This window comes from Parus major, chromosome 1A (assembly GCF_001522545.3).
Source record: "Parus major isolate Abel chromosome 1A, Parus_major1.1, whole genome shotgun sequence".
NCBI lineage: Eukaryota > Metazoa > Chordata > Aves > Passeriformes > Paridae > Parus > Parus major.
Window position 1 is genome coordinate 14,142,342 of NC_031773.1, and position 24,270 is coordinate 14,166,611.

The following is a 24,270-nucleotide window of genomic DNA, read 5'->3' on the forward strand; positions in this document are numbered from 1 at the left end:
GGCAGTAAGCCATAAGGCATTGAATTTCCTAGATAAATAGGAGAGAGTTGAATGACCTAATTAACAAAATAATGTTTTGCTTCCAATTCCATGTGCATTTCTGGAAAAGCAGGAGTATGTTTTCATGTGTGTGTAACAGAATTAATGAGACTTGTAGGTATTCAAAAGGGAAAAAATTGTATTGGTGGCTACAGTGAGAAATTTTATATATGTGGGTTCCAGACATTCAAGAAAACTGTTTAATGCTTTGTAGTCCGGCTCCGTGAAGATTCTTGGCTACGAGGAGTGCACTGAGCCCTCCCCCTCCACTCCTGTATGCCAGTCAGGTGGTGATCTTCAACATCTTCATGAAATTGCCTATTTCATGAAATTCCATCTTCCTGTCAGCCAGATCCTGTCACCAAGTACAGAACTTGGGAGTAGAAAAACTCTCATGTTTCTCAGGTGCTATGAAGAGCAGATGGAAGCTGATTAACTGGATTGTGAAGAGATGCACTGTGAGATGACAAAGTAGTGACACCGTACACTAAAACACTTTGATCAGGAATGCAGAAAAATGCAGAATCTTGTGAAAATTCAGAGTGTTTCACTGAGTTCTCAGATTTGATGAACATTCTCACCTCTGTTGTCCCCATCCCTTATTTGCAAATATGAGTACCAGCACTGGCTCACCTGACAAGTACCATAAAGATAAATTCACTGGTTTTCAACATGCACCCATCATCGAGATGCATCAGTAAACAGGATGCTAAATGCACTTAGAATGCACTGAAAATAGAGTACTTTCTACATTGAAGATACCTTGCACTTACCTTTATATTGGATCATGCTGCTTTAATATTTGTATCTGTTTCTAGGTAATAAATCCAAAGAAAAAAGGAAAAAAGAAAAAGTATGTTAATTCTGGAACAGTAAGTAAATATATTTTATGTTACTGGATGCTTCTTGCTTCAAACAGAGTGTAGTTGACTTGTAATTTAACAGAATTAGAGTAGAGCTTTCTGTCAAGGCCACAATGAACTATTTACTTTTACACAGCAGTTATTTTCAGATATTTTTTTAATTTGAAGAGTTTGATATAAAATTTGTCCAAGTGTGCTCTCAAGTCACCAGTGGTTTTCAAAATAAGCTCTACCAAAATTTCCGTCAAATAATTGAAACTATTGGTCTGAACACTTATTAATTTTTATCTGAAATAGACCTGCACTTTTACAAATAAATTTTCTTTTTAAATTTACCGGCTGAGCTAGTATGCTTGCCACGGCTAAATCAAAAATAATCAACAAATTTTTTTACCAACAGGTTTTCTGTAGATTTACTTTTGAATGATCTGTTAGTATTGTTTGGGATGAGAATTTCTCTTTTTTTGTTTGCATTCCATATTTTGTTCTCATGTGTATGAACCATTTCATAGCAATTGAAGTATTTCCTTTCAGCAGTTGCTCAGCTTTGATGGCCTGGCATCCATGGTGCTCAGATCATCATTTACAAAAAAGTGAAGATAAATATTGAGGATTGGTATATTTGAAAATCTAATCAGTTATAACAGATGTTTTTTGTAAACACCTCCCCCATGTGGGTTTTTTCCACATGAACAGTTCCACTGAAGTCAGAAGGGCTACTTTCATGCTGAAAAGTAGCCTTGAAGGAATATTTTGACATTTTCACATTCTTTTCTGTTTATCAGTGAGAAAATAAACACTTATTTTTCTACCTTTGCTTTAAATTATGAAAAATTGGCATAAGTAGCTTGCCTGTTAAAATTTGCTATACAATATCTAATTTATTAGGTAATTTATTCTTTGCTAACATATTCCTTTTAATAAAATCTATCATGTTAAAATCAAGTTCTATTGCATTAAATTAGTGAGTGAGACACTTAGGTAAAGTGGTAGTTTTCAACCAGTGCTAAAAGTATACTCAAAATTTTAGTTATGAAATCTGGCTTAGGATACTTAATAGCAAAAAATGTATTTTCACATTCAATTTTCATGTTGATTTTGGTTTAAAATGCTTTCATTTTAATACACCTTCACAAGTATCTGTCTGCATTTGAAAAAGCATATTTTACTCATGTTTGAGCAGGCAAAATCAACTGTCTTGTTCTTTACTTCCAATTACATTAAAATTTCCAATAAATAGGTAATATATATTTTCTTTTTCCTTCTTTACCTTTTCTTTTTCCTTCTATTCTGTTAGTCTTGTAAATTCTTTTTGATATCAAGTCATCTCTGTCCCCGTTTGCCCTTACTTCTATTAGTCCTTCAGGCTTGCCTTCTGCTTCTCCACATGGTCACTTTATGTGTTTGCCTGCAGTTGTGTTTTTCTTGTCCTCATCATTTACCCAAGATATTCTTTATTCCACAAATTTTTAAATTTTCAAGCCAGGCACCAGGACCGTAATTTTCATGAATAGGAGTTAGAGTTCTGGAGAACTTACAGTGGACATAAATCATTGACTGCTGTCTCACTACTGCACTTAAGGTCTATATACGTACAGTGCACATCTCCATTTATTATTACTTAAGGGGTCATTTTAAATTCAGATAGTCAAATTACATACTAGACAGAAGTGTTTCAGAATACATGGTTAGTTTTAAACAAAGCCTAGGAGTGAAATAAAAAATTCACTGCATAAAGCTTGACACATTGGTAGTCATTGCCTATATGTAAGTAAATAATTCAGCCACTTTAGGAGTTGTTTCCATCCATTTTTGAACTTCTAAAATCAGATGCAGTGAAAATACTTCCTTAAATTAATTATGAACAAGATAACCAGCTGTAAGAAAAGATCAACCATTAATATTACTGTGTCCAGTGGGAAAATGAATAAAATTTTGGTCTTTTTTGCAAGGCTATGCTACTAATAGCCTGCTAGAACACTGTTACGGTCTTCTGTTCTCAGCTAGAAGGGTAATTTGGTGATTTTAATCTTAGCTAATCACTCAATCACACAGAACTGTGACAAAGGAAGTTGGATAGAAGACAGAATTACTCCCTGTAATCGCATTCTAAGTTTACAACATAGGATTCTTTTCAGTTTTTATATTTTGCTGTAATTGGACACAAAATATTGTGACAGACTTCCATTCCCTTTTTATTCCTTGTATCTTTATTCGTGGATTTGCTCTGAGTAGTTACTTAAGCAGTTTTCACTGACTGCCCACTGCACTTACATAATGAGAAAATTTGTATAAATAAAATTAAATTAATTTTAATTCTTTGCTTCATAAATATTGCACAATATTTGAAGATCTTAAATGCTGGATCTTTTCTACTTGAGTTTATTCCTCTGTAACTTGATTGCTGAAAATTCCAGTAATGCCTTTAGATTACTCTGTGTTATGGATCTTTGTCATTTCTGAATGATAAAATCTGCGAATGCTGAGATTTCTTACCTTTGCATTTTTATATATATAGATATGTGTGTATATGTACATATATATATATATATATGTACATACATATATACATACTGCTTTAAAACTTTTTTTTATATTTCCTATACCTGTGTACTTTACTAGATTTTTGCATTCTAGGCTTGTATTAATACTCGATACCACCTTTAGTGTGAGATGAGTAATTACATAAATAATTGTGTTCTTTAAATAGTGTTGAAGTGCTCTCTTTAAATAGTGTTAAAGTGCTCATAGAATAGATGCATTATCATATACCCTGTAATATTATTCAGGTATAGGTGTAGTATGCAGAACTCAGAAAATATGTATGTGGTAACCTGCTTTGGAATACAATCTTCGGTCCCTTCTCCTTAAACTGGAAAAAAGAAGGCAGTTACAGACTTCTCAATCTGTCTCTTCCCTTTCAAGAGGTGTCTACTGAAATTATTTAATATCTTTTTTAATCTTCTTTTTTCCCTTAATACTGTAGGAAATTACATCCTAAGGACAGAGCTCGAAAAACATTGTGCTTATGTCTCTTCTTGTTCAACTGGGAAACACACAATTCATGTCTGACTCTCTTTTATTTGCTTTCAGGTAACATTGCTTTCCTTCCTAATTGAAACAGAAGTTTCATTCCTTGACTATATTAAAGGCGGGTATGTGATTAGCAACAAACCTTTCTTGTTTTCACAATTTGTTTGTGGCTCTCTGTAGCATATGTAAGGAGCTGTATTATTTCCTCATTTTAGGGGCTGTACTTTCCTACATAAAGCATGCAGATAGTAACTAAGTTAAGTAATGGAACTTTGCTTATACTGTTGAACTTGCTATACAAAACAAGTATTGGAATTGGAGTTGATATTAAAGCTCTGAGAAAGAGTGGCCTCTGATCGGCCAGAGGAAATTTGATTAAACAAAAGGGAATTGTCCATATATTATTAAATTATTAAAATGCTGTCTATTTCTTCTGATTATACTGAGCTTTGTTGTATTTAATATTGGCATTTATTTAGAGCTTTTCCTCTTCAAAGGCATTCTTCCAATACTAATTAAAATTTTTAACACATTTGATTTCTCATTTATTGTAATTTTTTCTAAAGAGAAGACAAACGTGTCAAATGTCTTACCTTAGAACATGCTGGGAAATGGGACTAAATCTGAAAAGTTCCTGGCTCTTAACATCCCTGGCAGAACTTCTCTAAAATAAATGAAAATTTGTTATGCATTCCTAGGCACTTATTTTTTGGGCATAAAGTCTGAGTATACATTCTACATGTTTTTTAGAGCATTGATTACCTGTGAGGAGGCAGGTTCAGTTTTGTGGGGATTTTTTCCAACTCTTCAGCCAGAGTTCAGTGGAAATGAAAAAGAAGTCTATGCTGTGTTTTGACAGTAGCTATGCAGGGCTTTGCCTTTGATCCCAACAGTGGCAGTCTTACATTCCTTTTGTGGACTTTGACAGAAGTTGAAAATGACCATCCATCTGTTTACCAGAAATTTCTATTGATTGAAGTCTGTGTATACACAAATATATGAAGAAACAATCTTGCCTCTAGTGCAGCTGTTTGCTATGGAGTGTGTTGTACAAATATTCCATGACTGTCCTATTCCCCATTCATTCAAAATTCATCTATACAGAAAGAGCAGGTATAAGGAATTGAGGTTTATGTCTACATTTGAGAAGAAATTATGTAGGAGCTGCTTATGTAATCTTTTCAGGATGGTCTATCACATTCCTTGCTGAGATATTACAATACAAGTTATTAAACCTAATTATCTACATTCTTCAGAAAAATTGAATAAATTTTGAGTACAATAATATTGTGTTGTTCATATTGATATTTTGTATATATCTTATTAACTGCAAGTCAGTGAAGACTTGGGATATGAATAAATTCCACTTAAACTTTTTTCTGCTCTTTTTACAAAAAAGATAATATAATTCAGTAGAATGCTTCATGTTTAAAAGTATGAGCATTAGTACTTATTTTATCATTTTATATAGAATCGTTTTTAGTGATGCGTGCTAGTGAAAACTGTAGAAGTACTTGTATAAAATCTTACCTGTCTTTCTGCAACATATGTAGTTATGTAAACATGACAAGGAGGCTCAGATTCAGAGTTATTTTCTAGGCTTCTTCCTTCCTTTGTTTGTATCATTTAATATTGCTACATATCAGTTAAAGTCCAGTTGACAAATATTTGAAGGAAGGGGAAATAGAAGATTCTGTCATTAATCAGTCTGTTTTCCCATCATGTCCTCCAAAATTTGGTTTAAGTTCCCTGTTTTTCTTCCATTTTTATAGGCAAGAGGTAGAAAGCAATGATTCTGCAATAGGGACAATTGCATATTTGCTCTTCCATAAACGGGTGCTTATAAAATACTTCATGTTCAAAACTTCCATTGTAATTCATTTGAGGTGTTTAGAATTAATGCAGATGTCATGGAAATCTTGACAGCTTTGACAAATTTTGATTACAGTATTGATTTCATTTACGTTTTGAGTCTGCATATGTTTAATTGGGATATTCCATTACCAGTATCATCTGTATGACTGTTGTTTTCTTAAAGAGCTTTGGAGAATGTAATAGAGGTTTGTCCATAAACTCAGACTTCCATTTTACTCCATAAGACTGGAATTTAGAGCAGTATGGCAAAAAAGAGGAGAATGTCTCTTTTGCATCTGAATATTACATCAAATAGTGCCATCTTAATAGCTGGCTTTTCCTTACATCTTGATAGTTAATCATATTTTGCCACACTGACCTTCCCACATTTAAAGTAAGTACATTGTGCTAAAAATAATGTGTATTTCAAAAATCACATTTCTCCTGCCACTTCATACAGCCCCAGCTAGTAACAGTGCTATCAGAACACCTCCAAATATATGAATAAATTCAGCAATGTAAGGGATACCGTCTTGGAAAGAAATGTAGTTGGACTTACAGGAATGACTGTCAAACCTAATTTAGCATCTACTCTTTTTTTTTTTTTTGTCTGGAAGAAAGACCAGAAGCCACAAAGCTCCGAGACTTTGTGGAAAAGACATTTCTGTGCACAAGTTTCTAGCCTGTTTGGCTTATTGGAAAAGGCAGTGAGATCGTTATTTGTAAATCAGTAAAATTCAGGAGCTGACTCCTTTTGCAACTGAAATATCTTGTCATCTCTTCTGTCCCAGATTAGTGGGAGATAGGAAGAAATGTTTTCCTGCATCATGTTAAAAGCCTTACCTGCATCCAGGTCTTTGGAAAAGAACACCCATACACTTTTTGCATTCATAAGGATTTAGACAAATATTTTTAACTGAACTATATTGAATCATTGATGGTCAAAAGGGAAATTCAGGTCTCCTTTCATGAAAGCTGTTTTAATCTGGGTAGTAATAGTAAACTATTACTATCCACTGTAATGGGAGGCGCATTTGCTGTTCACAGGAGGCTGCCATAGCTAGGTATTTTGGAAGCTTTGCCATGTGTTTCGTGTATCCTTGGAGACTATCAAGGAGTAATAAAACTATGTAAGAGGAAGATATTGAAGAGACTTTATCTGAAAAATCTTTGTCATGCTGTAGCAGCATTTGACTCAACAAGGCTGTGCAAAGGGGAAATTGTAAGTGGCATTGGGGGTTTAGATAACCATGGAGAGGATGCATCCTCTTGGTAGAATTAGTTACTCTGGCAGCTCTGGTGTAGAGTTCTGTGCAGTAAGTGGTCCTCAAACCTTCAGCTGCTCCCCCCTGCTGACCGACCAGCTAGTTGTCATTCTGAAGCCACAGGGAAAAGTCCATGATTCCTTCCAGTGTACTGTTTAAAAAACTAAAATCAAGCCTAGTCAAAAACTACATTCGGGCTTAATTTGTTCCCTTATATATGTCAGAACTGATGGAATTCATATTAAAAGATGACAGGTTTTATTTTGCTCTCTCTGTGGCTGTGAGGTGAGGACTACTGTTCCTTTTAAGATACTTTCTTAATTTCTTGTGCTATATATAGGAGTATAGTGCAAATAAAATCACCTGTCCACTTTCAAGTAGATCCAGTATTTCTATATCAACTAAATTAAAGTAGTAGAGATCTATGCAACACTGAATCCATAAGGCGCATTGCTCTGTTTGGGTATTCCACCTCAGCTGAGAGAGGACATCTTGCATGATCAGGATTAAAATATGTCCAAGGAAAAATCAGTATTACTGTTAAAATGAATTAATAATATTTATGGAAGTTCTTACTAATTATTTATTTAGTTTTTTAAAAAAAAAAAAAAACAGTGAAAAGAAGAATGATGGAGTCAAGTAACTGTTTTCAGCATGTTAATAAGTTAGTGTTGTGTAGCCCTTGGCTTGAACCTGATATAAGTGTATTTTCAGTGTTTATTTCCTCTATTAGAAAGTCAGTGTCCTACAGTTTGTCCACAAATGATGTTACCATCCCTTGTTTATTTTTCTGCATAGCAGTGCAACTAATAATAAGATTTGTGTTTGCTTTTTCTGCAGAACCCAAATCAATTTCACAGTCGCTATTGATTTCACAGCCTCCAATGGTAAGAATAAAAATAAACATCTTGTGTGTGTTTGTGCTGTGTTCAGTTTTAAGTGTACATATGTGTGTGTTTGTAACAGTATTCAGCTGGCACCACCTGGACTCAGGATTCCATTTTGCTGAGCAACAGAAGAGAGTTCAATTCCTATGCAGGAATGCAGGACAAACAGAACAGATAAAAGTTTGAAAAGCTACAGATAAAATTTAAAATCAGAAGCAGTTTTCAAATATCTGTAGTATGTGTAGTAATATGTGTAGGTTTATGATGATGATGATGGTTTTTTTATAATTGCTGGGAGAAAACTTAGAAGAACCCATTAAGAAGGACCATATAGTTCCAGATAGAGTGAGGCTGAAGTAGAGTGAAGCAGAGATAAGTTGTGATCCTCTCCAAAGCTTTCAAAATGTCTTAGTATCTTTGTAAATTTTATCTTTTAAAGTGTATAAATTGCACAAATCTACAAGTTTCTTGCTGCCCTTTTAATGCTGAAATGCAGCTACTTCTGCTAATACGTATTTAGAGCTACTAAAAAACTACTGCTTTTAAAATTTATTCAGAACACTGCATTTTTACCTGATACAACTTCTGATTTTTTAAGAGAAAAAATTCTGAAGTGATTCCATTTTGAAGTTAATCTTATCCTTGCTTCAACAGGTAACCCTTCACAGCCAACTTCACTGCACTACATGAATCCCTATCAGCTGAATGCTTATGGCATGGCACTAAGAGCTGTTGGTGAAATAATTCAGGACTATGATAGTGATAAAATGTTCCCAGCTCTAGGTTTTGGGGCTAGATTGCCTCCAGATGGAAGAGTATCACATGAATTTGCACTGGTAAGTAAATAAATATATATTTTTCAAATTTCTCTACTACAACAGAATTTTGGGAGTTAAGGTTCTAATCTTAAGTAGTTACTGGACAAGTAATGAACAGAGAATGTGCTAAGTCTTCTATGCTGACTATAAATAGTTGTTTCAAAACTTTTCATCATGGTGAAATTACTTCACTTGAAGTTATGGAGAGAAATCTGGAGTTAAGAAGTCCCTGTAGGCCAAAAACTGTAATAAAGAAAAGTAATAATCTTTAACCTCAGCTGTAGCAGCTTGAGAAACAGATGCTTTAAAGACTTCAGACTAAAGCTAATCTCTCTAAAGAAGCAAACAAGTCATATTCCAAGATAATATTTCATTATTATTCTTATTATTTTGTCTCATTTTCTGGGATCTCTATCTTTACAGACTGCTAGTTCAGAGACATAGAGATATCTAAGTGAACTAAAAGATGATTTGATGAGAACAAATCTGAGATTGGTCCATGGTTCAGTTAAATTGCAAACCTAAAATCTACCAGGACTTGCCAGAAACGTTGATCTGGTATAACTGGTGCTTGTGATTAGTGTTGATGTTTTATCTACTTGCTTATTTTGAGGGTTTTGTTCTTCTCAGAGTAGAATAAAGTTGTCAGAATTACAGCAAATGTCAGTACATCAGGGGAGTTCTAATCAGATACCATCAAAGACATGGCAGAAGATTGGTGACTGTAGATGTGTATTTCTTCTGTCAGCCTATGCTACAAAAGACTGCCACGTACCTCTTACCTCAGGGAAAGATTTTCCACATAGATAATCATTTAACATGGGTACAATTGCAAATGCTCATTTAAATTGCAGACTTTGTATAGCAAATTCAAATATATTGATACATCTTTCAGTTTTAAGGATCTTTCTATAATTAATTCAGTTAATTTATGAGCCATTGTGATACCTTTATAGAAGAAAAAGCACCACATATATATATATGTGTATGTGTGTATTTCCTTCCTCCATATATAAGCATATATAGGTGTCTCCCACACAATGCTAAGCAATGTTTTCAGCTCTCTCTTTAAATGTTTTAGACAAATTCTATCAAAAACCCCCTTTGGTTTTCTGATGCTCAGGCAAGTATACTTTCCCTCAGAATGAGGTACTAGCACATTAGGCCAGTGAGGAGTTGGCATATGAAGGAGGGTAGGATGATTTGAAAGGTTTTGAAACCTTACATAGATCATTTGCCTGGCCTGACATTGGTCTGGAATTCAGCTTTTATGTTTGTATTACTGTCTGTAAATAGGTATCCTCATTAAAGAGTCATTACAGAGATACGTAGTAAAATGCCTACCCTAAGAATTTATAGTACCAGCCATTTCACGGGCTCTCAAAGAGAAAATTCCTTTCTTAATTTCTTTATACCAGGTCAAAAATAAGTTTTTCAAATGAGAAATATCAGGCCAAAACAATGTAAAGTTTGTTGTTTACCTTACACTCTTATAAGCGTATGAACCTCAGGGTCTGACTACCATTTCTTTTTTTCCCACATTTTTAAAAGAGCAAATCATTGAGCCTGAAGTGTGCTTGTAAACATGCTTCCAGTTGTACGTCTGACCTGTAATTTGTACCTTAAATCCACACAGGGGAATGCCTGTTAACGTTGTGTGTATGAAGGAGTATTTAATTACACCAAAGGTGGTGTTTATGTTGATTCAGGCTGTTAGGGCTGGTAGAACTTGCTTACCTCAGCAGTTAACACTCACAAGCAGATATAGGATATACACTGGGCATTTGTAGTAAAATCTCTCAATAGATCATAGAATGCTGTGGGACACCTTAGGTCTTGACCTTTTAAAAATGTACACCGGCTACTGTTCATTAACCTACATAACTTTTACTTCATAATTACATATAGTGATTAATCATCTCTTGTTTTCATTAGAATGGAAACCCTCAAAATCCATACTGCCATGGAATTGATGGTGTAATGGAGGCATACTACAGGAGTTTAAAATCTGTACAGCTTTATGGACCAACAAACTTTGCTCCTGTAATTAATCATGTAGCCAGGTAAGCATCACAACAGGTGCTGTGCAGAAACTTCTTTGTGTCAGAACAACTACTGCATATAAAAGGCTGACAGTTACAGAGAAAGGTATTTATTGAGGGTTGTTCTTTTGTTCAGTCCCATGATTACCTTGTGACTTGTAGGTTTGAAGACCATGTGCTGGTATTGTGCAGAATTTAATTGCTGATTAAAAAGAAATACAAGTGATCCAGTTGACCAGCGTGAGTCAAAATCATAAGGATCAGAAATCATAGGGAAATAAAATTTTTGTCATGTCATGTTCCTTTTTTTGTCCTTTAGAGCACAGAACTATTGCTTCACAGAAAATACATGCATCTATCAAAAATTTTTATAAGCTGAGTTTTTTTAGGTATATGTAGTTTCTATAATCCTTAAATGTCCTAAACATCAACAAAATCTTCCAGGTCTCCCTGTGCCAACAATTCCCAGCTAGCAGGTATTTCTAAGGCAGTGATACAGCTGTCATCATTGGGGAGCCACGGTGCTGTTATGCAACACCTCATCTAACACCTCAAAGTAAAAAACTTCCTGTGTTTTTAAAAAAGTTTAAGAAGGATAATGTTGCCTTATTTTGGCAGACAAGATCTTGACTTATAATCTTGAGCTCAAGACCTTGGCAGTATAACACCTCCATGAATTTATATAGGAAAGTGCTATGGCTTAGGTGAATTGCTGAACAGATTTATTTTATTTATAGACACAAAGAACTACTGGTTACAAAATAAAGAAGTAGGAGTGTATAAATCATTGTACTGGTAATGTTTATTTATGAGCTTGCAAAACAGCTAATTTTAATAGCAAGAGATATTTGTATACTATCTGGTCTGCTGTTGTTAGTTCTCCAGACCAACAGAAAATAATTTGCAAATTCTGTGGTGCAAAGAATTTTCTGTTCCCCCTAGCATGGCTAGATAGCTGATTTCAGCTATTTATCATTTGGGTTAGTTGTTTTGTTTTCAGTTCATACCATTAAAATTATGTACACATACATTACATTGCTTGTCATCTGAGAGTAGCTGTCTCCTTTAATCTTTTCCTTTGACATGATCTCTTCAGTTGCAGTTTTCTGTATATGTGGCACTCAGTGTCTGCATTAGCCACATTATCTGGAAATCAAACCAAACAATCTTTCTGGCTCCTTCTGTTTCTTCAGAACTGGTCATAGCACCTGAGGTGCCTGACTCAGAACATGGCAATTTATCTCAAGCCTTCTGTTCATTGCAAAAATTGAAATTTTTGATCCAGTATTATCAAAGCACTGGCATAAAATTAGTTCTTTTTCTCAACAGTTGTTTTCCAGGAATATTTGTCAGCTTTTGCAGAATAACAGAAGACTGTCCACCAGTATTAGTAGTCCTTCCACTGAACTTTTGTCTAAATATCAAGTTGTTGCAAACTTTGGGAGTTCCTTCTGGTAGCAAATCATACTACATTGTAGTGGGAAAGCCAAGTATGTCTTCACAAGGATTTCTACCACATGATCATCCTTTGAGAAATCTATGTATCAGTCCAGTTCTCAGTAACACCATTTTCCTTCAAGGTTCAATTTCTTCATAATTCTCGTGACTCTCATAGGCATGGTAGTGCCCTGCAGTTACTCTTTGAACCTACCTTCAGCCTCAAAGAAATTTCTTCTTTCCACATCCCTTGTACTTAAAAGAATGCCTCCAATGAAATCTCTATAAACAATGTCAGATGCTAATATCCTGTTGTGATCTTGGTATTTGGAAATTTTTCAGGCAGATAATGATTTTTTTTTTATCTTTTCCCCAGTTAGAGAGTTATCTAAACTACAGCAGATTCAACTTCCTCTCCTCATATTACATCTTCCTTGCAAAAGGCTTTGGAGCATTTTAGTCTGTGAAAAATTTGAAATAACCAAATTTCTGTTCTGTTTCTTTAGTGTTGATATGTAGGCAGTGTTAAGTGCTCAGATAGGCTAATAATGTTTATTGTACTCTCTCATCATACCTTGTCAGTGCACTCATCATTGAAGTTTATAAGCATTGTGGAAAAGCGAGATAAAAGAAGTCTCTGCATGGCAGTGAAAATGTGTTCTATGGTCGGTCTTGCCAATCTCTATAAAACTCACTGCACGAGGTTCTACTTTTTGACTTCACAGCACCAAGAGCCTTCATAAAAGTTGGAACTGTAGTGGCTGTGAAGCAGCAAACAACTTCCCACAAAAAAAAAAGTTCTTCTGTTCAGGCCACGAATTTAGTGAGGCTGTTTGGACTCGCTCTCTTTCAGGACGCAAACCTTCAAAAGCTGCTCGTTTTCAAAGAGTAGTTGCTTCTTGGGTCCTTTGACTGAGGTGGGAATGGCACTGGGTGTATTTTATCTTGCATTCCTGTACATCACATGTAGAAGCTTGAGTCTTGAAGGAAGAGACATGTGCAGGTGGTGCAAAGAAATTAATATCTAAGCCAGGGTTGCAGGGTGCATGTTCAGCCATTTTATAAATGTGCACATAAATGTGAACTGTGTGAACTATAAAATCTGCAATCCTGGTCAACAGTAAGTAACCTGGATTTGTAAGACAAAGAAAGAAAAAAAGGAGGAATATATGCAACATGTTGATTCCTGTTAAGTTTTATTTGTTCTATAAACCCAATTATTGTATACCCTTCATATGTTCCCTGTAGGTGATACCTATTAAACACCTTAGGCTTTCTAACATCTCATGATTCAATAAAGGACATTCTGTCCATGCTCTTTTTGGTAGTGATGCAGTTCCCAGTTTTCACTGATGCAACACATGCGGATTATCAGTATTGTATTAGCAATGTTTTTTCATTGTTCTCATTTAAAAGTAGAATGTCTGGTTTAGTTATGAATATCTTTACTTTTGAAATTCACTGTGTTATGTTTGTTAGTCCTTGGTAGTCAAATTTTATACTATTATAATGTTGGTTTTTCTTCCCTTAGGTATGCTGCTTCAGTAAAAGATGGCTCCCAGTATTTTGTTCTTCTGATTGTTACAGATGGAGTTATATCTGATATGGCTCAGACAAAAGAATCCATAGTGAATGTAAGTTTTACTGAAAGTGTTTAAATTATCTTTCTAGAAATTCATATTTTAGTCAATAAAGTGAATGGATTAATGCTTCGAGCACTGGCATTTTTCCATAAGTGCCCATTTTTACCGAAGGGGAGAAGTTTTTTATGCATAAAGATGAAAGAAAGTAAATGTTGAACTTGAGCCAATTAGATAGTGTTGTCTGGTAAATGATACTCTTCTCTCTAGCACTGTAGGTTTGTATGACTTTCCTCATCTACTTCTTGCCTCTTCCTTCCTCAAGCACACCCCACCATGCAGTTTTGCGTAGTGAACTCTTTTCTATCTTATACTTGCAGACAGCTTTGATCCCCACACTTCTTAAAAACCGTCCCCAACTTTCTGACCCTGAATGGCAAGTATACCAGTTATCTGATTTCCCTCAAAACAGTCCCCTAAAACTATGTAAGTTCCTTATTTCTTAGGTTCTGCTTTATTTTCAGTGTTTTTCTCTTCAAAACTGCCACGTGTATAGGTAATATTTGATATTATGAGCAGGTGCTATTGTGCTTTTGCGCACGGAAAATTTCAGATGAAAGTACACACAGAAACACTTCTAGATGTGGCTGGAAAAGTCGCTACCAATAGTTTTTAACATACCACAGTGGATCTAGTTAACAGCAAAGTGATGAGTTGAAAAGCCTACATTAAAGTAATTTAGCATCATGTCCAAGTGAATAGTGTAGAATTAGGTGGCACAGTTTGGAAGACCTGCTTTCAGTACCACCTGTGGGGATTTGATACTGTTGCAGTTTGTGGGGTGCCCATGAAAATCCTGCCCCACTGCTCTGCCTTAGCACCTACAGAATTTGTATAGTAATAATCTTGGAAAATCATTCTCTAGCCCAGCCTAGAAGTTTGAAACGATTTCTTTTACATGAGCTACTTTTAGGTCACAGAAAGGCTCAGTGGAGGAAAAAAGAGCAGCTCTGGATTGTGAGTCACCCTTCCATGTGAAGTCTGTGCATAAGAGACCAGCAAGTGCAGTTGGCTGGTATCTTGTAAGATTAATTCATTTGCCGCTAAGACATACAGAAAAACCTTGTTTTCAGTAATAGTTCATTTCAAGGAATAATGACTGTTGGTCTACAACTATCTGGAGACACAGCAGATGTGTTGTTAGCTTGAAATAAGTGGAAGTTTGGGAATATTTGCTGTCTTGGTTTTTTATGAAGAGGCCTTCATTTTTGTGCATATTTCTTGTAGTGTGAGCGCAGCATACCATGACAGAACTAATTAAATGCTATTCAATAGCGGTTTTTTCAATCTTAATAATATCCATAATACTAAAAAGGGCAATGATGTCCAATGCAACTTGATGTGTATAAAAATCAGAGTACATTTCAATTTTTAGCATTAATTGTGCTTTTAGGCATCTTTCTCATTACAGCATATATGTCAGGCGCATTCTGTTTTACCAAACTGTTTAAAGGTTATGCTGTCATTCAGGAAATGCCAACACTTAAGTTTATATGCAAAAGTTTAACTCTTTGTCTTTATGCTGTCCTTGCCACTTACTGTTTCATATTTCATTGTATCACATATTTCTGTGTCTCTGTGAGTAGGAATCTCTTTAAAGGATACTTTCTTTACAATCAAGAAATAACATTCTAGGAAACAACTGAAAAGAAGAATGTTCTGATCTAAGAGATAAGAAAGTGTAGATCTATGATTTTTTTGACCAGTTTATACTCCTGTTTATTGTTTTAAATGACTGTAGACATCAGAATATCTCAATAAGCAACAGAATTATCAGAATTATCTCAGTAAGTTGTCAGCCCTGACATTTGCTGAATGTTCTTTGGTTTTAGTCGATACCTTCTTCATCAGAGGCAGATTCACATTATTTTTATAAACTGATGCTACTATCACGTCAGGAGAGTCCAGTATTTAAAATAGCATCTTTGTAATTTTAAAGATTTTACAGAGTTTATTCAAGGAAAGACAGATATTATCTTTGAATGAAAAAGATAAAGTAAAATTAAAAATCTTACCACAGGCCAATATTGCTTGTATGTTGCATGGATGACTGACTAGAGTAAAATTTCATTAATGGGTTAGATGTAATATACATATTGTTCAAATAGATTATTTATTTTCTTTTAAAAATTGGCATAAGATCAATGTACAAAATAGTGTCCCATAGTTGCAAGCAGCTATGTAATATCAAGAAATAGCAAAGCACATTTAAATTAATGTCAGACTGTTATTAGGTACATATTTGCAATTACTGTCAGTTTATAAAAGTTTCTGAGAGAAATTTGTCCTCTTAGTTGTCAGTATTAAATGCTAACATAGTTTGTTGTCATTAATTAGCATCCTATATGATTCAAAGTCTTGGTGATGAAAAAATAAAGTAGTCATGTGCCTTTCTATCTTCATCCAAGATGTTCTGTACCACTTGAACAGACAGTTTACATCACTCAAATTTTTAGAGGGGAAAAAAATTGTTCTTTAAAACATCATTTCTGCATGTTTTTTGTTCACTTTGTTCTCAGATCTCATTTTGTTGGTTAGAGGTTATGTAATGCATTAAACCTCTTTTTCTTCTTTTGAAGGCTTCAAAGCTTCCAATGTCCATAATTATAGTGGGAGTAGGACCAGCAGAGTTTGATGGTAAGTGCTCTAGTGTTTTTTCTAATTTTTTTTTTTAATATTTGCTTACATTTTAGTAATATGTGGCTTTTCAAACAAATATTGGTCTTTAAAAGAACATTATATGAAGCAAAAAGTGAGTGCTGTTGGCATTTCCAGCTGGATTGATTGATTGATAACTCAGTGTGATTACAAGCTACCATGTGGAGCTGTGTAGCCCCTCAGGCTCTCTGTTCAAGTCAGAACCATATGGGGGCTCAGCATTTACAGTAAAGTAAGTATACTCAAGAAATGTTAAATTTCTTCAACACAAATATTTAGATGCCTCACGAAGTGTCAGTTGAGTGGAAATATTGATCTTACTGCAATAATAAAATCTTGAGAAAAATAAATACATTTGAGGTGATCTGGATTAAACAGGGTTTCACTTGGTAAAAGGAGTGAGCCCTGCTGTGAAGCAGCATTGACAGGATGTTACTGCAGGAGAGAAATTACCAGGTTATTTACATATTCTTTCTGTGATATTCCAGAACACCATTCACTGTTGCAGTAACTAAGCTGCTTTCATTATTTGTATTGATTGTTGAAGTATGTATCACTGCACTATGAAGTGTAGACATTGTGTGTATCTGTTCTTCAAAGTCCTAAATTCTTTCTTTTTTAATTCTAGTACATCTGGTTAGACAGTATGCCTTCTGTTGTGCACGTAATATTACTACCACAGATGTTTAGTGTTGACTGATGATATGTTAATTTTGTACAAATACTCTAACTGTAGGAAAAAATAGGAAAAGATAAGACATTATTTTATTTAAATTTTATTTTGTTTTATTACAAGCATTATTCTTAAGCTGTTTGGAAAGTGGTATATTAGTCATAATTTTAAGTATCTTATTCTATGAAGAAATTGTCCAGGTGAACACTTACATTTCAGATGATTGTATGCCACAATCAGTGAGAAAAGACAGTTTATAAATGCATATGATGGAAATTAGTAAACTTCATTTTTACTCCTGAGAATTCTAACATGGTCCTGTGTTACTTACCATTCTCTCACCCCTCCATTGCATTTTCCCTTTCTCCCTGTTTGTCTAGTCCTTGGATTTGCCCAGGATTTGCTACCTTTCTCAGGACATGTTCTTGGGGTGTCATCTCTCCTCCTTCCCTGAAGTTGGGATTCTGTTTGTACTGCAGGATACTCTTCCTATCTTTGGAGCCACAATTGTGGCATGTACTGCCTCAGTGAGATGCACCCATTAGGTGTGTGCCAAGTCTGTAGTCCCTCAGTGCCCAAGAGGACAGAGATTACTTCCATCTGCAGAAATCCCTTCTGGAATAAACAACAGGCTGCATGTCTGCTATGGATGCTGAAGAAGTGTGTCTGCAGGAGGGTGATTGTTAGGCACTGGCTCTGTCCCTGAAGCTTCAGTTCTGCCAGAGGGAGACCAAGCTGCTCCTCTTCAGATCTCCCTGTTCCCTAGATCTCCCAGCCCCTGGGGGATACCAGAGGGGTTCTTAAAAGTCTGAAGCTTGGGTCGATAACACATTTGGCAGAGCTTTACTTAAAGGATGTGAGGATGACTGTAACAGGTCACAACAGGACTATTTCTGCCCAGTATTCTGTATCTGATGTGGCCATGGGTAGTTTCCTAGAGAGTGTTAAGAGCAGACTAAGCAAATGTGATACTTCCCTGAATACTGTTTAGATTTGAGTTTCATGGGTGGCATGTGCTTTATGTCTGTTTTGGAATTTTTTTAGTGACACTCCTCCAAATACTTGTTCAGTCTCCTGGTTTGAACACATGCATGTTTTTGCAGCAGCAGCATCAGGCAACATGCTCTGCAGACCTACTGATTTGTTTCTTTGAACAAATATGCTCTGTTCAGCTTGGCTTCTGAGAGTGTCATTTATACTTTCTAGTTCTTGCTTCAGAAGAACTAGGTTTTGAAGTGCTGGTTTCAGTGAATTCAGCCTGGTTTGTAAACCCCTGAGAAGCTGAGGTGCAGGGCTTTGGTTTTCATAGCATACACTGGAAAAAGGTTTGTAGAATTGCAGATTCAACATCTGAGCAGTAATCTGAGATCCCAAATCCTTCCATTTCAATACTGACAAGAGAGCAGGTACATCTTTCTACCTAGAATAGATTCCAGGTATCTGGACAACGGAGCTTTCTTGTATTCTACTCAGAAGATACAAGAATAATTGCCCAATAAATTTAGTAATTTTTTTAAGCACTCCTCATTCCTTAGCATTAGAAGATACTGCTTTTTCACTGTGAATATGAGTTATTACCTTTGTGCTGGATCCTCTGATATCTTTGGTAACAATAGCTGCTGAAGATGAATTCTTCTCCACCTCAGAAAGTATATGTGTGTGTGTGTATATATATATATACAGCCTTACAAAACCAGATATACTTGCTGTTTTGAGAGATGAAAAGGTAAAAACTTTCTCATAGTCTGTTCTTTCCTGGAGGTGACAAGAGATAAAAGTATGTATTGTCACTATGAAAAAGTGCAAAACAGCTACCAAACATGATGTATTTTCTATTGCAAATTATCTTAACAGTGTTACCGAAAGAAGAATTGTTGGTTTTATTGCTTGGAAGTGTTAAGTTGCCTAAACAAAATCTTTCTCAGTAAGATTGTTTTATTGTGTACCTGAACTCATAGATTTGTTTGGTTTTTTGTTTATTTTTTAAGCTATGGAAGAACTGGATGGGGATGTAGTGAGGATTTCTTCAAGAGGAAGGTTTGCAGAAAGAGACATTGTGCAGGTGGGAGAGAAAATATATTCTCATAGATAGATTTTACTGTTCCTCTTTGTTTTGAATTCTTATTTCTGTTTGTATTCCTGGCTTTCATTTTATCTTAGCATTGACATACTTTATCTTGAGGTGTTTATAACAACCTCAGAAGCGCTCTGTGATAACGCTAAGCCTTTTTATAACACACACAGTAGTGGATCTGCGTCTGTTATGAAATGACCCCTAACTGGCAGGACACTGTTATAGTCTTTGTGTGATACAGACATGGAGGAGAGTTAGCTACTGAAAATATAAAGAAACATGATGTTTCTAGAAAAAATGGTATCTGTCTAAAAGTAAATCGTATATGAAAACCGTATTTTCCTGGTAGTGGCTGAATACATTTATAAAATAGAGTATTTAAGTTGGAAGGGACCTACAACAGACATCTAGTGCCTGGCCACTTTAATAGAGGGCTGACTAAAAGCTAGAGCATGTTAATAAGGACATTGTCCAAATGCCTCTTAAACACTGACAGATTTTGCTGTTAGATCCTTAGATTCAAACCTTACCTGAGATCTGCCATTTCTTCTTTTTCCTTTATTCCTCCTATTTGTCAAACTTCATAGTGTTCACTTATTTTTCCTCTTACTTATTTTCACTTACTTCTCTTCCAGACAGGTTGGATTTTTATATTGTTTAGTGGAATATATATAGAGGGAGAGTAATTGAGCCATATCAATTGCTCATGCTGCATGATAATTAAGGTCAGATAGCAGTTGATGAACTTTGGGATACGTTTATTTGTTTCCATTTATTATATATGCAGGAACTCAAACTTTTCAAATGTTTAATGCTACAAGTGAATGTAGCAACATATGTGAATGTTTAAGGATTGATTGATAACTGCTGGTAGATGTAATATTTCAATCCAAGGACATGTTCAAAACATGCATTTGTGAAAATGCTGTGCATCAGGGATTACTAACCTATGCTGAAAGATAATTTTTTTTAAAAATGCAATGAATACCCTTTTGTATTTCTTTGAAATTCATTGCATATCAGAATTGTAATAAAGCATGTATTTATTATTAATATATTTTAATCAGAATGTTGTCCCATGCCATATTGAATTACCTGAAGACAGTGTTTTGTACTCTTTTTCTGTCTAAATACTAACAAATATTTACTTTATAGACTAACTAAATAAAAAGGATTCTAAAAAGCTCTCTGATTTTGGTTTGATCTTTGTTTTGTGTATAGGAGGCTAAAAGTGATTTTCCTTTATAAAACTAACTACTCAAATATAAAAAGTTTATATTTTTTTGTGTATTAGGTTAATTAAAATTAACTAGTGAAATTATTACCTATTAATTCTAACAGTATTGTGAAATATTTTTTATTAAATTTGTGCAGGATAAGTTTGTCTGTTAACAGTGAGTCACTTTATCTGTTACATTTACTACTGACTGCAACTGACATAAAGGCTCGTGTTTTTCATGATTTCCTCGTCACTAGTATGTATACATATTGTATACTCTGTATTAAATCTGTAGAAATTCTTCCTCAGTTTTGTTTAATTTCTGCTCCTTCCATATCCTTTTGCTGTTTAAGACATTTTAGGAGAATATTTACTTGTAGTGATGCACCTGCTGTTTCTCCTGAGGATTTTGCATATTAGCCTTTTTAATTAAACTCTTAAATTATAGAAAAAGCACTTGACATTCCATCAGTTTCCCTTTGGTTTCTCTTGTACCTTTCATTCTATTCCTCTGCCATCTCCATGTTAGCTGTCCTTGTACATCCCTAGATTTGCTTACCTGTCCATAGTTCCTGCAGATCCTCTGACATCTCTGCAGTGTAAGGAGAGGCAAAAAAGAGCTAAATCAGGACATCTATATTGTATAATTGCATTTCAACAATTACACTGTTGAAATAGCCCCAGTCTGCTACACAGCAGTGGTCTGAGATTTCATGTCTGCAGACTGATGGGTAAGGTGATCTCTTAGGATGGGACACACGTTCTTTAACTTAGACTAGATGTACTTTATACACAACTAAAAAAAAATCAAGGAGCCTGGATTGCTTCTTTTTGTATGCCAGTAGCACAAGATTCTCATTAGGTATTACAAAATTCAAGCCAGGGCTGGGCAGGTTACTGGTTCAGGTGTTGAACATCTTGACATCACATAGCAAGTTCTTTTTGATCCAATTCTTTTTGCTTAGCTTCATTATGCATTTGGTAGTATCATATTTAAAGTGTTCAGGTGGTTCATAGTTCTTCTAGGTACAATGCAAAATGGCCAAAAATTTAAGTCATCCTTTCTTTTTTATTCACTTCAGAGGTCAAAAAGATCTATTCACCAAGTGCCAGAGTGGAGGCAGTCTGGTGGGTGGCCCCAGGAGCAAGGAATAATGTCAGCTAAGAATAGTTTTCTGAGACAAAAATTACGTTCTTGCATGGAAAAAATTGAGAGCTAACCCAAACACATCAGTGAGGCATGTCATCAGCAATACAAACTAGACTCATGTGAAGGGGTTCACCCAAGTGAAAGCGTTACACCATTTCTCTTAGAAGACAGACCTATAAAAATTGAGATACAATGTGTATGTATAAAATAGCATAAAATGCAATGTATGTATATGTACATTAAAACTGTGTGAGATAACATATTTGTGTACTCTAACTCCCTAGGTTAAGCATTGTTATTTTTATGTTTTAAGATGCATTCTGTTGTCTGCATAATGACCTGAGTGAACATCTCTTGTTTTGTAGTTTGTGCCATTCCGAGATTACATTGACAGAAGTGGAAACCATGTGTTAAGCATGGCAAGACTTGCTAAAGATGTATTAGCTGAAATCCCAGAGCAGTTTCTGTCCTACATGAGAGTCAGAGGAATAAAGCCATCACCTGCACCACCACCCTACACACCCCCGATTCACGTGTTGCAGACTCAGATATGACTGCTCTGAACTGTTTGGCATTTATCACAGATCTCTGGATGCAACAGTAGCTTCTGGTAACTTCTTGGAGCTAGAAAAGTTCTCATCACATACCAAAATTCTCCTATAGTTGCATAAGCAACTGGAAAGCTTTTAAATGCTAGGAGCAAAATGTTGATGTTCTGAGACTTTTTTTTTTTAATCCAAACACCCTATTTTTTTGATGTACTTCTTGGAGGGGGAAAGCACAAGTCAGGTTTTCAACTCAGAAGGTTGGGTCCTCTCTGAACGCTGTGTGTATATAAATGTATAGGAATGCTATTACTCTGTATCAATGTTTACATGTTACTATTTTTAAATTTCAGTACTTTTATAACTATTCTTAATAAAAATTTGGAATATTGACTCACATGTCTTCTAGCTTGCAATAGTTTGTCACAAGATAACAAGAGAAGCAATATCTCTTTGAATGTTTGTCCAGACAAATATAAATGAAAGCTAAGAAAAGGACAAATATTTCTATGTGTTTTAAAGTAACTGAAGTGCTTCAAGTAATCCATTCATTTCATGTATCGAAGATTTAAACTCCTAAGTGCAAATAACGTAATTGCATATTACTTACAACTAACTCCAGACTCTGAGGGGGAGGTATGTGTATTTTTTCAGAGATTCTCCAATTTCTAAGTTTATCTAAGTTTATCTAAGTTTACAGTTTTTTAAACTAGCTACTGAAACAAATCAGAATGGTTACTTGCTATAATTAATTAAAGAAAATTACCTCAATCCAGAACTATCATAGTGTTATAGTTGACTCACTGAGCTTGTTAATCATATCATGCATTCCTTAAAGCACTGGAAATTTTGCTTTAGAAATGTCTTTTGAAGTGAAGATTACAGCAGATGTTTTATAATGGACCATTTTTAACTTTAAAAATTAAAAAACCTAATTTTCTTTTTGTCTAGATTGCCCATTCAAAGGGATGCTGACTCTTAATATTTGGGCTTAATATTATCATTTAATCACATTTCCATTCAGGGTGCATGAATAATAAAGTTAATTAACTGGTTTAAAAATTGCACAACTATGTTGCTTTGTGCAAAATTTTGTGTACGGAACTACCCAAAAAATTTATTATATGCCTGTTCGTATATAATTATAAAATGGTTTTGCATGTATATTTTGTACAAAATACACAGTTTTGTGAGTTTGTGTCAGATACATTTTATTTAGAACTAATGGCCTTAAATTTCACAAAACTCCTGAAATGATTGTGAATTGCCTTCAAATACTGTTTAAACAGAAGATTTTAATTTTTTTGTGTCACAGTTGTAATTGTCTTGTATATGTAACCTTTTTCTTTGCATATAACCTGTTTACTAATTCTGTTTCTTACTACTGTATGTTGTAATGTACAGTATAAAACTAAGGTGCATTTTTTAAGCATGAGAAGTTTTTTGCCAGAAATGATATCTTCAATATTAATGGTATCTAACTATGTAAATGCAGAATCTTCCATTTTTAAATATATTTAACTTCCTTTAACTGTTTCATGTGAGAAATTATGTTTTCCAAATAATTATTCTGTTAACAAAAGCAAAAAAAAATCTTTTTTTGGTAAAAAAAAAAAATCTTGTTTTATTTTTATTTTGAAACGGTTTTTACATAAATATGGACTTTAATTTTCTCACCAAAGTATGTATTTCTTGGTGGATAGGTGTTGCATGAGTGAAGTTTGATACTTGGCAACTACAAATTTTGATCAAAGTGCATCATAAAGAGTAAGTTTAAATCTGTCATATGGTGGTGGTGTTCTCCTTTAATCTTCTACATTTATTATTTGCACGGACAGTGTTGGCACTTTGGAAAAAAACTGAAGCTATACTATGTTTCTGTTGTTCCATTTCATTAGACAAATCTTTGTGTTGTTTTTGTATTGGTTCCCAGTGAACCATGTATTCAACATATCACTAAAAGGACAGAAAACAAACTTCCTCAGTTGAGAGTAATTTATTAGCTTTCATTTAGCCAGTACCTTTTATTAGTTCAAAGATTAGTCTCAAAACTAATCTAGCAGTTCATTTAAC

The 24,270-nt window shown here is 34.7% G+C and overlaps 1 protein-coding gene across 2 annotated transcripts in view; it reads left to right on the plus strand.

Moving 5' to 3' along the window:
* Positions 1-23,982, plus strand: part of CPNE8 (copine 8) — a 70,962-nt gene extending 46,980 nt beyond the window's left edge. For both annotated transcript variants that reach the window (XM_015628834.1, XM_015628833.1), the window contains 9 exons: positions 858-911; positions 3,996-4,057; positions 7,895-7,941; positions 8,596-8,777; positions 10,695-10,822; positions 13,770-13,872; positions 16,458-16,515; positions 19,198-19,271; positions 22,018-23,982. In XM_015628834.1, the coding sequence (XP_015484320.1) occupies positions 858-911; positions 3,996-4,057; positions 7,895-7,941; positions 8,596-8,777; positions 10,695-10,822; positions 13,770-13,872; positions 16,458-16,515; positions 19,198-19,271; positions 22,018-22,206 (897 nt within the window). In that variant the 3' untranslated portion in view covers positions 22,207-23,982. The remainder of the gene's footprint in view (positions 1-857; positions 912-3,995; positions 4,058-7,894; positions 7,942-8,595; positions 8,778-10,694; positions 10,823-13,769; positions 13,873-16,457; positions 16,516-19,197; positions 19,272-22,017) is intronic.
* Positions 23,983-24,270: the final 288 nt, after the last annotated feature.